The sequence below is a fragment of the Parambassis ranga genome, chromosome 21 (assembly GCF_900634625.1).
Source record: "Parambassis ranga chromosome 21, fParRan2.1, whole genome shotgun sequence".
NCBI classification, from domain to species: domain Eukaryota; kingdom Metazoa; phylum Chordata; class Actinopteri; family Ambassidae; genus Parambassis; species Parambassis ranga.
In genome coordinates this window covers 17,430,628-17,446,407 of record NC_041041.1, presented here as the reverse complement: position 1 = coordinate 17,446,407, position 15,780 = coordinate 17,430,628, and the positions used below count along the sequence as shown (strand labels likewise).

Sequence of the window (15,780 nt, the reverse complement as noted above, 5' to 3'; positions counted from 1 at the left end):
CACACACAAGAAAAATCATTTAGAAGAGAAACAAGCATGCATATTTTTAAGCACTCCTGCTGCTGAAAGGAGGATCCGACTACAGCCTAACAAGCATGGTGTCAGCACTTTACAACCTGTCGCATGGATCCCCCGTCCCCCATGTTTCCCATGTCCCCCTGGATCGCATGTGACTTACTTTGTGAAGTTCTATCACACACACACAGATGCACACATATTCTTTAGGGCATTAATTAAATGGGTAATATTAGACTTTATTGTGTATTTCCTGTCCTATGCAGATAATATATCTGCCATTTCTGTTTGTAGTACTTTACATTGTGATTTTGTTGATTTTGTTAAACTACCGGTAAGTAAAACCTGAAACATTTTTAACATGTGCAAAAACAGAGGCCTGTCTTTTGTGAAACAATCTGCATGAGATACGTATTAGAGCATGTCTGCTATGACAGCCTGTGGCTTGCAGGCAGTCTGATGTGCATATGTCTGTTCACAAATGGACACATTATGTTGTCATGGACTGGAAGCAGTCACGTCCGCATTAGTGGTTTTCAGTATTGTGGCAGTTTGTAAAACTGGGCTAGTTGAATTTCTGACAGCTGGACTAAAAAAACGTGTTTTTTTTTTTATAAACTAGAGTGGTGTGTACAGTGTAGATTGCTGAGAATGTTTCCTTTTCAAATAACTGCTGAAAAAGTAAACCAGAAGATTAATATGACCAACGTGCATATCAGTATCATCAACACTTTTTTGTGTGCATACCACTGGTGACTAAAAATAATATGCAAAAAATGTTCATTGCTAATTCATGTGAGAACATCCTGAATTCATAATTCTGTATCAAACATTTGTCCCCGTGCCTGTGAAGATGCTCTTTCTTAAAGTCGAGCTTCCTACTCTGACTTTAAATCAAGAGTATTTTTACAGCCCCGCTATCTCTGTGACGGCATGCTGTGTTGACAGACATGAGTGGACAAGTTATTTCTGCTTGTTGAACTAAGTGACACAAACATATTTGTGTTTGTAAATGTTTTTATCCACGTGTTTTGACCCTTTGAGCAAAGTTGTGTTTGTGGTTAACGTAGCTTTCTGAGCAGGTGTAAGGATCTGTTTGTGCTATATGTGATGTATGTGTGTTAGATATATCATCACTCCTGACGCTGCAAACAGACCTTAGGCGCTTTGATAGAAACGATCTTGTTTGCCATCCTTCAGGGCAGGTTTTATAGGTACTCCTCTTGTTGGATCAACACTGTGGCATGTATTAAAGGTGTGTGTAAAAGTAGATATGTTTGTAGTATTTTTGGCACACACATGGACACAGTGCTGGTTAGACTAGTGTACTTGTTGATGAGACTAGTAGCTCTGCTAATGAGTAGCTGCTGTGTCTATAAGGTCAATGTACCTGCAAAGCCAGAGGATAGCTGATGGTCAATTATAGGTTCACCTCAGTGCGGTTTTTAATAACAAAGCGCTACATGTTGCAGCGTCTTACTGCAACACGCTGTGGTCACACTGATACATGATTAAAAAGGGGAAAAAACGTTGCTGCTCTTCGGGTTGTGTCCACCCACTCGCAGGTCCTTTGACCTGTGATCAGATCCCTCATATGCAGAGTCTGGGAAGCTTTAGGCATTTCTCACTTTCTGCAGCTCAGTTGGATGGTTGGATGTGTGGGAGGAGGGCATTTATACTCTCCCTTCGCTTTGGGCCCTAATATCACCCCCACTCCTACATCATCTAAATATGACCTGTCATGAAGGAATGTCTCATGATAGACTGCCATCCCTGTGAGTTGATATTTGGGGGAGAATTTGAAGAAGAGGCCCACCGGCAGTTTATACACCAAAATGGTAACCCATAGATGCGCCTGTGGGAGAATACTATAGGAAGATTGCAGACATATCTGCATGGGCATCATGGAAACTTAAGAAATGTGTCAGATGTGAGGCCTTCCCTGTGGGGGGGGGGGGGGGCAGGATTGTTAGGGCTCAATAGACCTTTTAATGATGCTTTTCCATGGTTACCAACCTCCTGTTTGAAAGATGAGCAGTCATTCATATCAGGGTCAAGAGGTCAACTGCAATTTATTTTGGGTAGTTCTTGTTGGCAAAATTATATCCCGTTTAAGAAGGCCCATTACTCTCTGTTAGTTTAGGGCTGTTTAATTGAAATGATGTGAAATCCTGGTAATAGCTACATGCATGCTGGTTTATATATATAAAAAAAGGAATATTCTTCTCTTCTAACAAGCACGCTGCTCTTCTGGTGGTACCTGAATGCCTGTGTAAATAAAGTCTGTGTTTTGTTTCTTGTTCACCCCTTTGGTGGTCTGACAGTGATTTGCAGCAACACGGCTCCATTGAGCAGAGATTGATATTGTATCTCATGACAGAAAGGCTTGAAGCTGGCTCCGGTCCATCACCGTGCTGCCTGCCAGGGAATCATTTTGACTTGGCTCTCCAATTATGGGCACAGTGTTGTCTGTCGACTTCTTTGCCTCCAGAAACTCGGTGCCCCCCTCCTGATTTGTGTTGCACTGATACAAAACAAGGATTGACGAGGCTGTGTTACAAAACACAGGACAGAGGCACTGGGATGTTCCAAACTGGATAAAAGCCCAAAGGTCGTTGAGACTTGGTCAAAGAGAGAGAGGTGCCAACTCAATGGGTTGAGTGTGTGCTGTTTACACACTCATGCCTCAAAAATTCTTTACTAACAGGTAAACCCAGAAGACAACAGTATAGTGTTACTTCATCACCTAGAACTGTGGTTGTCCCATCGTCTCTTTGTGGGTTTAAATTACAGCTTACTCCTCAGGGTAAACATGAAATATGCTTCCTGAGCTGTGATGTGGTTTTATTTAAAAATGTTTCTTATTGATTGAACATCCTGAGCCTTACAGATGATTTAACCCTGTACGCAGGGAGGAAACCACAAGATCAAACGTGGATTAAATGAGCAGGATACAAACACAACCTCTACATTGTGTGACCAAATTTGATTAGCTTCACTTTCAAATCATCTGGCTGCACTGTGACATTTGTTTTTTTAAATAGTCACAGGGTTGTAATTTTCATGTTTTAGTGGTCACACCGCAAGCACAGGGTCAGACCCCTGACCAGACGGACACAGACTGAAGAGAGAGACAGATCCCTGCCCCTGTCAGCAGGACTCAAGGGATGTTTTAAATGGTGGTGGAGTCTAGTCAGGCAAAACTTGAATGTCTTATGTCCAGATGTTCAAATGTTTTTCCATACGGCATCCTGTATTCCCAAAGCTGTATATACACTTGCACGCTGTCTATACAGCTTTATCAGCAGGGTCTGGCACCCCCATGTTGGAATGTTAAGTGAGAAGAACTGGTCAGTCTGGATAAGACAAACTAGCACCATAAACTCAGCACCGCTCCATTCATCAACAGCTCGTTTCTATGGCCAACTGACCTTGAAGCTGTCAGTGTTTAACAAAGGCTATAGGGGAAAGCCTGAACTCAGATTGCACTTAAAATGCTAATTGTGGACCCTTTGTTTAGCCAACAATTTTTGATCACTGAGAAGGAAGGACTGGCTCTTTACTGACGCTGCTGGCACTTTCATTCAGCATTGTTCTTTTGGAAAAATGAAAGCAGGTCAAACCTTTTCTGCTAATTAACATTGTCTATTTATAGAACATTGACTTTTATTGTTGCATTAAGTCAGTGGTCATCACCTGGTGCACAGTGGTGTGTGATTGTTGGTAAATTCTACAACACAGCTCAAACAAATGCACATCTGGTTGTTGTGAGTGATGACTGAATAGGTGAGATGGGTCACTAATGAGGGGTTTGGGAACGTTCTAAAAGGGTGTTTATTTGACAAATCAGATGTTGGAGTTGTAGGAGAGAGAGCGAGACGCTGTGGAGAGAGGACAGCGGGGCTGAATCCTCAAAAGGGACACTGCACGGCGAGGGACAAGCAGGCTCTGTGTGAGAGATGTGCCTCACATTCCAACACATTACAGACACTAATCCAATCATTTTTATGACCAGCTGCTGTGTATAAGACATCGCACGTTTTTGGCAAATTACAATAAACTGCAAAAAAAGAGAAGATATTTTTAAGTACGAATATTTTTAACGAGCAAAATCTCATTTAAATAAACAGTTTAGATACACGCTGAATAGCTGAACACCAGCTCTGGCTCTCACAGCTCCAGGATTTACAAATTGAAATGGTGTGTTTTCCCACATGATTGATTTCACCACAAGGATTTGCCTTTTTCAGCCCTCCTTTGGCAGAGATTGTGCACATAACAGGCAGCCAGGTTCAGACGTGTGAGCACAAGCCCACTGCTGGGACCCTCCAGGTTTCTCATTTTGACTCTATCAGAGTAAACATCTGGGCAACCTGGTGCAAATGACAGTTTATTGTTAACTGCCATCTGAGTGGGAGTTAAGGACCCCTGGTTCACCTGAAGAGTTCTGAATCTGCGAGTCATTGTGTTATTTTATGGTCAATGTAGATAAGGGCAGAAAGGCTCGTGTATTATCCTACAATTGGTAAAATAGGTTACATTTAACATGATGATGCAGTTCAGGATGTATTCATCTGTGATCTGTGATGAATACAAAACTGAAAAATATATATATTTATATATACTATTATATTCCAGAATTGTATGGCATGCTTGACTTGATATTTCTGGTGATATTATGATTATCTCATTTTAGAGAGGAACTGCATAATGGAATGTATTTGTGTTTCCATCCTGTCACAGCCTGACTGGGGTCTTTGTTAGCTCAGACTCCAATGAAAGCATCTGCAGAGTACTCATAGAGCAGAAAGCAGGATCTGAGTTCAACCAAACACCTCGCGTGTGTATAAGCTCTCAACAAAGCCGACTGATGACCCCACTGATCTCCGGCACTCTGGGCAGTGGGGAGGCTTTGAACTGAGCAATAGTGCTCACTCATTAGCCACCAGGTGGTAAAACAAAGCATTTCTTCAAAGCCCCACAACCACATCATGTGTTGTTACTGAAATAGTGATTTGAGGAAACTTCATTTTCTAATTTCATGTTCGACTGACCTGAAACAAAAGTCGTGTGCATGTGAATGAAGACACTTTGCTCTTTACGTTCCTTGCATTTCCCCAAAAACTTCCAGTTATTATGCTCTGACCTTGCTGGAGTCGAGTCACCCAGGGTGATGGTAGAGGGAGCAGAGATATGCTGGAGGCCCAGCTGTTGGTCCCTGCGTGCCCTCCAGCAGTGACATTTAGCAGATGTCACACTACTTGGAAGAGTTTGTGTGTGTCTTCAGGAATGTGATGCACAGACATCCATCTGTTTAACAGTGCAGTGGTAGATCTTAATTAAATAGACATTTTAAATGTTTTTTTTATTTTGAAACGCGAAACACAAATGAGGAAAATTACCCTGACACATTAAACATGAAGTCTCAGATACTGTAAAAGCTAGATCCTCTTTCTTCAGCTCATTTCTGCTTCAGTACTTTGCTCTCTTCATATGGTTTTCCTTTTCAGCACAAGTTTGGGAAGATTTAAAATCACTTTCCATATTTTGGCCTGGAAGTAATAAATAGCTTGTTTGTTTGTGGTCCCTTGAGTAGTAAGTACGTTTCTTTCCCAAGGCTTCTTAAAAAACCTTGTGGTTTGTTAGAAGCAGTTGTTGTAAATTTGTACATGCTGCAAACAGTGGTGACTTTCTTTACATTTTGTGGTAAAGAAAAAAATGAGTCTTCTTCCCAACGTATTGATCAATAACAGCAGATGTTCCTGCATCCATCAGAAACATTCACCTTGTGTCACCCAGCTCCTGGTCTAACACCATGCTTTGCCATGCTGCCCTTCCTTCTAACCTCCTCTGCTCTTGCTTCATATTGTGTCCTGACATCTTGCTTTTCTCCCCCTCCCCTCTAGAAGACAGTGGAGTCTCCCTGCTGCAACTGATTGGAGATCCTCCACCAAACGAGATCACCCGAGTGTATGGAACTGACAACAACCCTGCTTACGTCTTTGGCCCAGATGCCAACACAGGCCAGCTTGCACGCGCTCACTTCCCAAGCCCGTTCTACAGAGACTTTGCCCTCATCTTCAACCTGAAACCCACCTCTGACAGGGGTGGCATCATCTTCTCCATCACGGATGCCTCGCAGCAGATCATGTATGTGGGAGTTAAACTTTCAGAGGTCCAGGGCAGCAACCAGAATCTCATCTTGTACTATACGGAGCCCGACTCGCAGCAGTCCTACGAAGCAGCCAGGTTCCTCGTACCGTCCATGAGGGACGTCTGGACCCGTTTCGCAATTGCTGTGAGAGATGATAAGGTGATGTTCTACCTCAACTGTGACGCAGACCCTCAGGTGATGCGCATCGAAAGGTCACCAGATGAGATGGAGTTGGAGGGCGGTGCTGGGGTCTTCGTCGGGCAAGCTGGAGGGGCCGATCCTGCGAAGTTCCTGGTATGTATACAACTGTAAACAAAACTACAAAATACAATACAAAATAAAAAGCTGTCCTATAATAAACATGTGCATAGTGCACTGACGCACTGGCGCCTCTTACATTTCCAAGCCACTGCTTTTTTTTCAACATTATCTTTGATGAGAAGGGCCTCCTGCCGGGAGACGCTTTGGAAACAAGTTTTGATTTTTCCATTACATGAAACATTTTGACTCAGTGACTCTCATGTGATCTAATTGCTCAAATTGGCCTGCTCCAAACCACAACAGAAACATCATCTTCATCACCATCCTCTGTAGAGCTGTGATGTAATTGACCTCAGCCACAACAACTGTGGACCTTAGCTGTTACAGGTTACAGTAGGTCACCCATGGCTACCTACATGAAGAGATCTAAGCAGTCAGTAAGAAAAGCTCTGTGGCTTCAATTAATTTAAGATTAGACAGTTTTATTCCCCCTACGAAGTCATTATAATTGTAGACATCATTGAATTTCATAGTTTGACTTACTTATAGTCTGGTGTAAATATTTTGTGGACTTCTACGTAGAGGGTGGGTGATGGCACCGTGTGGGTGTCACTGTGTATGTAGCATGTGTTAATACTAGTTATAATCATTTGAAGACAGCTGCTTATTTATCTGGACAGCACTGAGCAAACACTAACCCATCCAGTATTTATTTGTGGTTGGACATGTTGTTTAAAAAAAGTTTTCTCAAGTGCTTTAAAAAAAAAAAAAAAAAAACTCCAAACATTGTTAATTCTTTCAGGACATGTCGGCCATGTGCAATTTGTTGACCTTAACATGGCCCCTAGGCTCACAAGGTCTTGTGAATTGAATCTCCCTAATCGAATCAAGACTTGGCAGACTTCTTTAACTAAATATTTACATTATGTATTTATAAAATGGACATTCCATTCATGGTTGTCCCTCTTATTATTATCACTGATAAAAAATGCAGCCTCTTTTAATGTAATGTAAGATTTATTGTCAAGATCTAAAGCACCATAACAAAAGAAAGACTACCATACTTCAGCTAAATGTCAGGGACAGGGTTGAAATGTGGAAGATAAACTATCTAAAAGTCCTCTTCTAACCCATTGGAGTTTTTCTCAGGACATAAACGTGCCCCGAAGAGTCAACTTCAAATAACACAGCCACAGAGAGGCCACCGCTCCATACACGCTAATGGCCCCCCTGATAGGCAGGAAGATAGCATTCATGCTATCTGTATCAGTATCCTGTGTGGGAACATGTATCAGATAGTGGCACTTCACAGGCAGAGGCTAAAACCGGAGACATCAATGGTCCCTCTGATTTGAGGAACAGGGAAATTCCCTGAGAAATATTTCTGAAGCTCCAGCAGCAGGTTCACAGATAAGAATGATTATTTTCATGCTGAGTGTAATGCACCTAAATGTGTGTGTGATGACTGTATGCATCATCAAACATTAGAACATTGTGTGCATCGTTTGCAACAGGGCGTGATCGGAGAGCTGAGGGTGGTGGGAGACCCCCGCGCGGCCGAGCGGCACTGTGAGGAGGACGGAGATGACTCAGACATGGTGAGTGACGTTATTCCCAAAAAAAAAAAGATGAATGTGTTCACTCAGTGGCATGAAGTATGTCAGGCTGCACTCGTTTGAAAATGTACAATGTTTAAACATATTGTGATATAACAGATATAAAATGTGATGACAATTTAGACGACACTGGTTTAGTGCAGCATGTTGTATCACTTACTAATAGTGAATGTGTAACAGTCGAGCACCGCTGACCCTGACCACCCACACACACACACACACACACACACACACACACACACTAACACAGGTGCCTTGCTGCAGCCCACCAGCAGCCTTAACTGTTATTTAGTAAAACATTCACAGCTGTTCCGCTCGCTCACCAGAACCACGTCTTTACTGACAGAATAAAGTTTGAGGCTTTGCTGTTTGTTGTCGTCAAATCTTTAGATGTTGTTTGGATTAGATGGTAAAAAGCACAGGTGTCTGCTTTCAGGATGTTCCTTTTATCTCTAATGATAACCTAACAGCTGTTTTCCAGTTCAGACGACACATTAAAGATACTGATGTACAAAGACAAAACACAGAATTTAATATGAGTTCACCAGACTGATCTGATAGAGCAAAGAGAAGCTTTTAACTTCATGATGTTAGTGCAAAGAGCTGACTGTTAACTATAAATTCATTTATAGCAATAAACACAAATATTCTATAGAAACACTTTATTAATTTACAGCTGACTCAGTTCACCCAAATGTAAAGTGCACATGCAGTAACATAGCTCTAAAAGAACATGGTGGATAAAGCCAAGAGGAAACATCTAGTGGACCCTGGAATGAAATGTAATCACTTTGATTTGTGTCCTCAGGCTTCAGGGGAAGGAAGTGGCTATGAGGAAACCAGACCCCCAAAACCAGGCGCCGAGAAACACAAATCAACGGTATGGAACAGTTTTCATGTAGCACTGAGCTCTTTTACTTATGACAGAGGCCATTTATAAGCTTGGCTAAAGGATCTGTCACTGATGGTGCCAGTGCTCTTTGTTGTGCTGTGAACATGACGGAGTTCGACCCACACTGTGGGTTTGCTGTAACATTGTAGGTCAAAGGCTCATGAGACACAGAGCGATGAATGAAGAGAGCTTAGATGGGATCCACACAGCTGATCAAGGCAGACACGTGCTCCTGGCAGACAGTTTATACAGAGCACAATGTGCTTCTGCACAATGGTTAGATACGCCGCTGACGTCTCGAGTACTCGAGAGAAAGATTAAAAACTGCTGAGTTGATGTCTGGAAATGGAGCTGCTTCTGCCTTATACATTTAGGACAAAGAGTTGAACTGGAGAGGAAACGAGGGGAGTCCAGTTGAAATATCAGACTCTCAGGTGCTAGGCTTCAGGTAAATCTCTGTTATGTGACAGAAGAGTATGGGGAAGTTCCCTTGCTCGTGCAGTGGCAACAAACTATAGACGGGGGCAACTGTAGCTATGGAGACACCCTAGGCAACAGTTACTAGGTGGAGCTTCTGGCAGGGTAAATCTAGGAAGCATCCAAAAAAAGTTTGTGATGCTCCAAGATAAAAAATGAACTCTGCTTTCAGAGGAAGGGTGGAAAAAACGAAAATGATGGGTGGTGAGGAAAAACACCACATTACAGCACTGTAACCTGGAAAGTCCCAGGCTCATGTACGCAATGGTAACACAAGGACATTTTTACTGTTCCAACATGATGCTTTGTTATTAAATGTTAAATGGAATGACTTCAGTGTGCACTTCAAACACATCGGTGCTCAGTCACTTTTAGCGCCGATGCCAAACCAATGGTAATGTAAGCTGGCAGAGTAAGCTATCACCATTTGTGGTTTGGAGGAACTCTCTCAGATTACCCAACACTAACCAATGATGTGAGGTACTGTAAAATCAGTGTTAGCCAATGTGTTGCTCTCTTTGATCCAAGAAAATATATCTTAGCTCCAATCCCACAGGCTGCTGTTGCAGCGTTTGTGTAATTACTCTCACTACCAGAAGGGGGAGACAAACCATCTGCAATGTATCTTTAATGTGTTTACAGGTACACCGTCCATTCTTATGCTAAGCTAACAAGTTGTCTAAATCTGTTGCTATCACTTGGTGACTTCCTTCTCTCTCTCTATTTTTACTGCTTTTCATCGTTGTGTCTTCCTCGCTCTGCTTTCTGTCTCTCTCACACTCACGCATAATCAGATTCCACAGACACACACTCACATCTTCCCACCCTTCAGAGATAGCCATGCAGGCTGAAATGCACTTCACCCCCCACCTCACCTTGCCTCACTGTGCACTTATTCACTCCCACTCACAATTATAGAGTTAGGAAAACCAGATGTCAATTTGGACTTGATCTGATCCAAGTCGGAGCCCCCTACGCCTCAAGCCTTTGTTATTTTGACTGGTTTCTCAATCAAGTGTGCATACAGGAACCGACAGAGGTGGAGGGAAAGTTGGAGGAGAGAGCAGCGAGGGCGGGGTCGGAAGTCTCCTCATTGCTAGCTTCCTCACTCTGCCTTGATGCCACGCAGCTTTTACGAGGGGCTTTTTTCCATCTGTTCAGTAGGCATTTATTTGCATCGTGTAATATGCGATGTAATGTAGAAGACAACAGCTGGCATGTAATGCACACCTTTTCCGTCTGATGATCATCTGCTCACATACAGTGTAATTTACACTGCACACAATTGTCCAACCGGTGCAATTAGGGCAGGTCTGGGCAGAGGCGTGTTTAAGAGGGAGAGTTTCAGAGGTTAGAGACTTTTCCATTTTGTCATCCTGGAATTCATGGTGATAGATGGTGGAGCTAATCATTGGTGCTTGACGGTGTCACTGCTGGAAGCAAAGCGTCGCCCCAAGGATGAAGCCCCAAAGAGGAAATGATTCGAAAGTGGCAGGCTGCCACTAGAAAGTGGCCATCATGTGAAGAAAGAAAATATATGTTGTTAGACTTGGGTTAAGATTTATAATCTCTAAAAGCAACTCATTCCATTGGGGCTTCAGTGAGGTTTTAAAATGTCAGGATGTACCTCAGTGGATAAGTAGTTGGCCAGTGTTTCATTAATTTGACTTTCTAAGTTTTGAAGTTCTAAGTCTAAGCTGTAATGACTTTAAATTGCCTAAATCCTTGCCAAAAAACACACACTTTTACCAACAATCTATTCCATCAACAGAATCTGCTAACCTTATGACACAAGACTTTCTTAAGATAACACGCTAATTATGCTAATTGAAATACTTCATGACTGAAAGTCTTCCAGCAAGCAACTTATTCTTTCATTTATCTGTATCAAAGTATCACTGTTTGCAGTTAGCTGCTAATGAGACGTCGCATTGTTACTGGGGTGGTACGATTGTGGAAATTCAAATCAGTCATCTCTGTTACACAACAGCCACATAACAAAAGCCTTGGTTTCTGCATTTTATAAACAGCTGGACTGGTTTGCCTCTTTTCCTCAGGCCTACCACAAAAATGTGCACACACACAAAAAAAGAGCAGCTCCACTGCTGCAGAGCAGGAGTATATGCACTGCTGATGGAGCTGCATACCTGCTCTTAGGTTCAAGGGGGTTGTGTGGTTCAGATCCATCAACACTATGTTCTAAGCATACGAGCCCTCCCGCCCATCATCATCCCCGTCTGTGACGGACAGGAGTGAACAACCAAAGTATTCTTTATCACATTAATACATATATCCACTTAGAACAGTCAATAATGCTCGAGCCAAATTCTTCGCATAGTCAGTGCCATGCAACGCAGCGGGGAAATGTTCTCCCACAGAGGAAAACTGGTTAATTATCAACAGTGGCATCACTTTAGCCCTACAGCTGCCCCCGCCTTCTCCCACATTCTTCTTCCCACTGCTCTTTGGAATTCCACAGGTGACAAGAGGTGTGTCACTGGTGAAGAATGAGCTACAGAGTAGGGACTATTTGCATTATTTCCTTTCTTTTGCCCAGAGGCGCTTTGTGGAACAAAAGTGACCTCAACTCTTTCAACCTACAGCAGTTCCTGCTGTGTTTCCACTGACAGAGGACTGCTGGCACACAATATGGTCTGACTCTCCTTTGTCCACAAAACCCACCCACAATGTTACTATTATCAGGGCTAAACAAAAACACAGGGAGTCGAATTATCCAAGCATGCGAGTAACCTGCACTGTAGTGTAATACTAGCAACAAATATGACTAAAGATAAAGTTATGTTCAAATGTAAGAATAATTGAGATGGCTCCATGTGTGGTCAGCATACACCTAGTACTACTGACTGCTAAGGTGCTGAGAGCACATACGATACATTTCTAATATATATTTCTGCCAAAAAATATCTTGTAAAGGGTTTGATTTGACTTTTTTTCCATGTGCAAGAGTTGCACTTCTAACCCTCAGAGCAGCTGTGTTGGTTGTAATGTGGTGTGGAGTAGCAGCAACAGAATGACCACACACAGGCACATAAAACAATACAGATGCATGTTGGTAGGGATCAGTGTTTATAATACTGAGGGCTCTAAATCATGACAGCCTTAATAAGGTTTACATTCAAAGGACTTTTATGATAGAGTCCGGTATGGAGATGTCTGTCAGCGATTACTGCATGAACAGAAATTATGTGACAACAAAATTAGTAAAAACAAAAAAAAGTTTTACCAGGCATGCTTAGCACATGCTGACTCCATCATGTTCAGAAAGGCCTGGTACAGAGCTGAGGAGCAAGTTAAACGGTACCAGAGCTGAAACATGAGTCATTTTGGTTGAAATTGTTTGCGATTACTGCTAACAAGGAAAACTTTTTCCCATGTACTGATGTTGTTTTCCCTCGTTGTTTCTTCATTGTATGGAAATGGAGCCATAAAAAGTAGAGCAGCACGCTCATTCCAGATTCCGGTTAATGATAATACCCACAGCACCCTTTGTTAATATGTCTGTCTCTGTTTTCCTGCAGACCATGCCTCCGTCTTCTCGGCCCATTCAGCAGCCACCACTGAAAAACGAGGTGGCCATGGCAAGAGAGACAGGTGAGCTTATTTGTATAGAGTCTAGACTGCCTGTCTTTCATACATTTATCATTTTCCTCTCAGTGATGGAAAATAGGTATTTCACTTCCACATGTTGACGCATGACTCCATACTCGGCTCACCTGCTGGGTGTAAAGAGAAATGTTTTATGATAGTGTTGGTGTTGCTGAGTTCATATTCATCAAACAAGCATAGCTGAGCTAGTCACAGCTTGTTGTAAACTGAATCAGTGGAAAATGTCTCCATCTAGTGGATAATTTGATAATAGACTGTAGGGGGACATGATAATAATAAATGCTGCTCTTACAAAGTATATATATATACTATATATAGTATATGGGGAAAATAAAAAGAAGAAGAATGCTTAATATTACAGAAGAAATGACATCAGGATGAGCTGCAGTCACCAAACAGCTACCAACAGATCCACCCGGCAGCTACCTGGGGGCCTGTATAAGGTTCCATAGTAAGGGATCATTAGAAGCTACCCATTGTTTGTCTATGGGATTTCAGCACTCCAAGGCTGCCTAACAGCCTGGGGCTTCCAGGGGCCTGTGTGTCTTTTATGGCTCATCTGATGCAACAGCTCTTAGCAAAGATATGACGACTAGTCATCCAAACGACTTCAAACTCAACACTGCACTCACACCCCCAGCAATACATTCGCATAGTGTAAAGCAGATCAACAGACACACACAAACACAGATGGTAATCTAAATCCTTTACATGTATTTCCCAGAACCTGGGTGCAAATTAGTGCATGTTAAAGCATTCAGTTAGCTCAAGTTCAAACTCCATGTCGACTTGCAGAAAAAAAAAAAGATTCGGGTGAAATGTTGTTTTACGGCTCTGTGGACAGAAGCAAGAGAAAGTGTAAACCACACATGTTGTAATAGCCCTATAACTCACTGACGTGGTCAATTTAGAGATTTAATGTTACACTGTCTTTTGTACTGTGTTCAGCAAGTGACTCCCAGCACCTTTCTGTTTCTGTGGAGTCCAGGCCTGGACTTCCTGGGTCACCAGGTGGGTCTCCAGGCCACAAGGCATCTGAATCCTGTGTCCTCCCAATTCTCTGTCCACTGTTTTGCTCACTCTATGCGTACTTCTCTCACAGGACCTCACATGGATTCCCAAAGCAAAGGAATCCATGACTATATCTTAATGCATAATGCTTTTGAATTCCTGCACGGGGGCAGACTTATATAGGACAGATAAGCCAAGCGGTGTGAAAAATTAGTTTTTTTCTCTGGTTATAAAACTCTGAAAAAGAGCTCCCTTGTGAGAGGAAAAGAGATGGAAGGAAAACAGAAAGAGTGGGAACTCTTATTTTTGCCCATGAGCTGAGACTACTAATGCTAAAATATGTGGCATTACTTTTATGCTGATGTCCTAACGCTGCCCTCCAAATGTCCTCGCAGAGGACGTCATTTTGTCTCTGCATGTCATTTCCAGTGAATGTTGCTGCGTTTTATACACTGAATGTGACACAGTGTCAGGAATGTGGTGCATGCTGGTGTGGCCAGGTACTCTGTCACCACTGTTTTTATTATGGCCATGCACTATTTTCTTGCTCCATCAAGCAAAAAGTCATTTTCTTTTCCTCCTCATCTTTTGGGAGCAGGAAGTGTTCTGTTTGTTGTTTGGGATGCAATCCTTAATCATTTTTGAAAGCTTTCCATGAGGAAATTAATGACTCTGTCCTTGTGTGGTTATTTTCCAGGGGCAGCCGGGGCTAAAGGAGAAAAGGGCGACAAAGGGGACAGAGGAGAGAAAGGAGACAGGGGTCCAGTTGGGCCGAAGGGAGAGGGAGGATCTGGCCACAGCTCACGAGCCCGTGGAGAGAAGGTTTGGAGGTTTTTGTTTTTCTGTTAAATGTGCCATGGTAGTGGATGAATTATACTGGTGTATATCCAGCTGGGACAGCCTGGCGAGCCCTCAGTGCTTTCTGAAGGTTGAAACGATGGACATTGAGTTAGCTGGTTAAAAACAACATCCAGTGATACACACTTATAAACACTAGAGGGAGCTGCACGTCCTAATTTTAGATTACATTCTGTACATTTTATTGCATACTATACATTTGTTATATTGCTAATATTTTTTATCTAGAGCAAGTGAATGAACGTGGTTAATACATTCTCTGAATTGCAATTCAGCAGAAATGTATTACCCATAATATATTTGAGGTCAAGTCACAAACACTGACTCCATGCTTTCTTCTTACTTTAAGGGAGACGCTGGGGAAAAAGGAGCAAAGGTACGTCACTGGTTATTACTGTGACTTTAAACTCCTTCATTTCAGAGGTGTAAGATTGAGTCAGAGTTGGCTTCATGGTAACACACCCGTACAAGCTATAAAACATGTATGTAACTCATGTATGTTATGATAGTATTTATTTTGCCATACCTGATGCATCTACGCTCTCTACGCTGCTGCCTCTTAATCAGGGCAGTGCAGGCTTTGGCTATCAAGGGAAAAAAGGTGAACCGGGCCCTCCTGGACCTCCTGGCCTCCCTGGCCCACCAGGACCTGCAACAGAATTTTCAGTTGGCAGTGACGGCTCAGTTGTTTCAAGAGTCCCTGGACCCAGAGGACCACCAGGTGCTCCAGGGCCCCAGGGACCATCAGGAGCTGATGGAGAGCCAGTTAGTAGACTTGTTTACCTCATTTATTTTTAATCAAAACTGTATTCATAACACATTCATTACAGGTGCTTCTTTTTGCTACATGGACTTTTATCACCCTTTTC

General features: G+C 42.6%; 1 protein-coding gene across 8 annotated transcripts in view; it reads left to right on the top strand.

Annotated features, from left to right (window-relative positions):
- The window catches only part of col18a1a (collagen type XVIII alpha 1 chain a), a 51,971-nt gene that overhangs the window by 26,020 nt on the left and 10,171 nt on the right, over positions 1-15,780 (top strand). For 4 of the 8 annotated variants that reach the window (XM_028393651.1, XM_028393647.1, XM_028393645.1 and 1 more), the window contains 8 exons: positions 5,922-6,463; positions 7,945-8,028; positions 8,855-8,926; positions 12,955-13,027; positions 13,991-14,053; positions 14,751-14,875; positions 15,261-15,287; positions 15,479-15,676. In XM_028393651.1, the coding sequence (XP_028249452.1) occupies positions 5,922-6,463; positions 7,945-8,028; positions 8,855-8,926; positions 12,955-13,027; positions 13,991-14,053; positions 14,751-14,875; positions 15,261-15,287; positions 15,479-15,676 (1,184 nt within the window). The remainder of the gene's footprint in view (positions 1-5,921; positions 6,464-7,944; positions 8,029-8,854; positions 8,927-12,954; positions 13,028-13,990; positions 14,054-14,750; positions 14,876-15,260; positions 15,288-15,478; positions 15,677-15,780) is intronic. The other 4 variants (XM_028393652.1, XM_028393649.1, XM_028393650.1 and 1 more) reach the window with 2 other exon arrangements.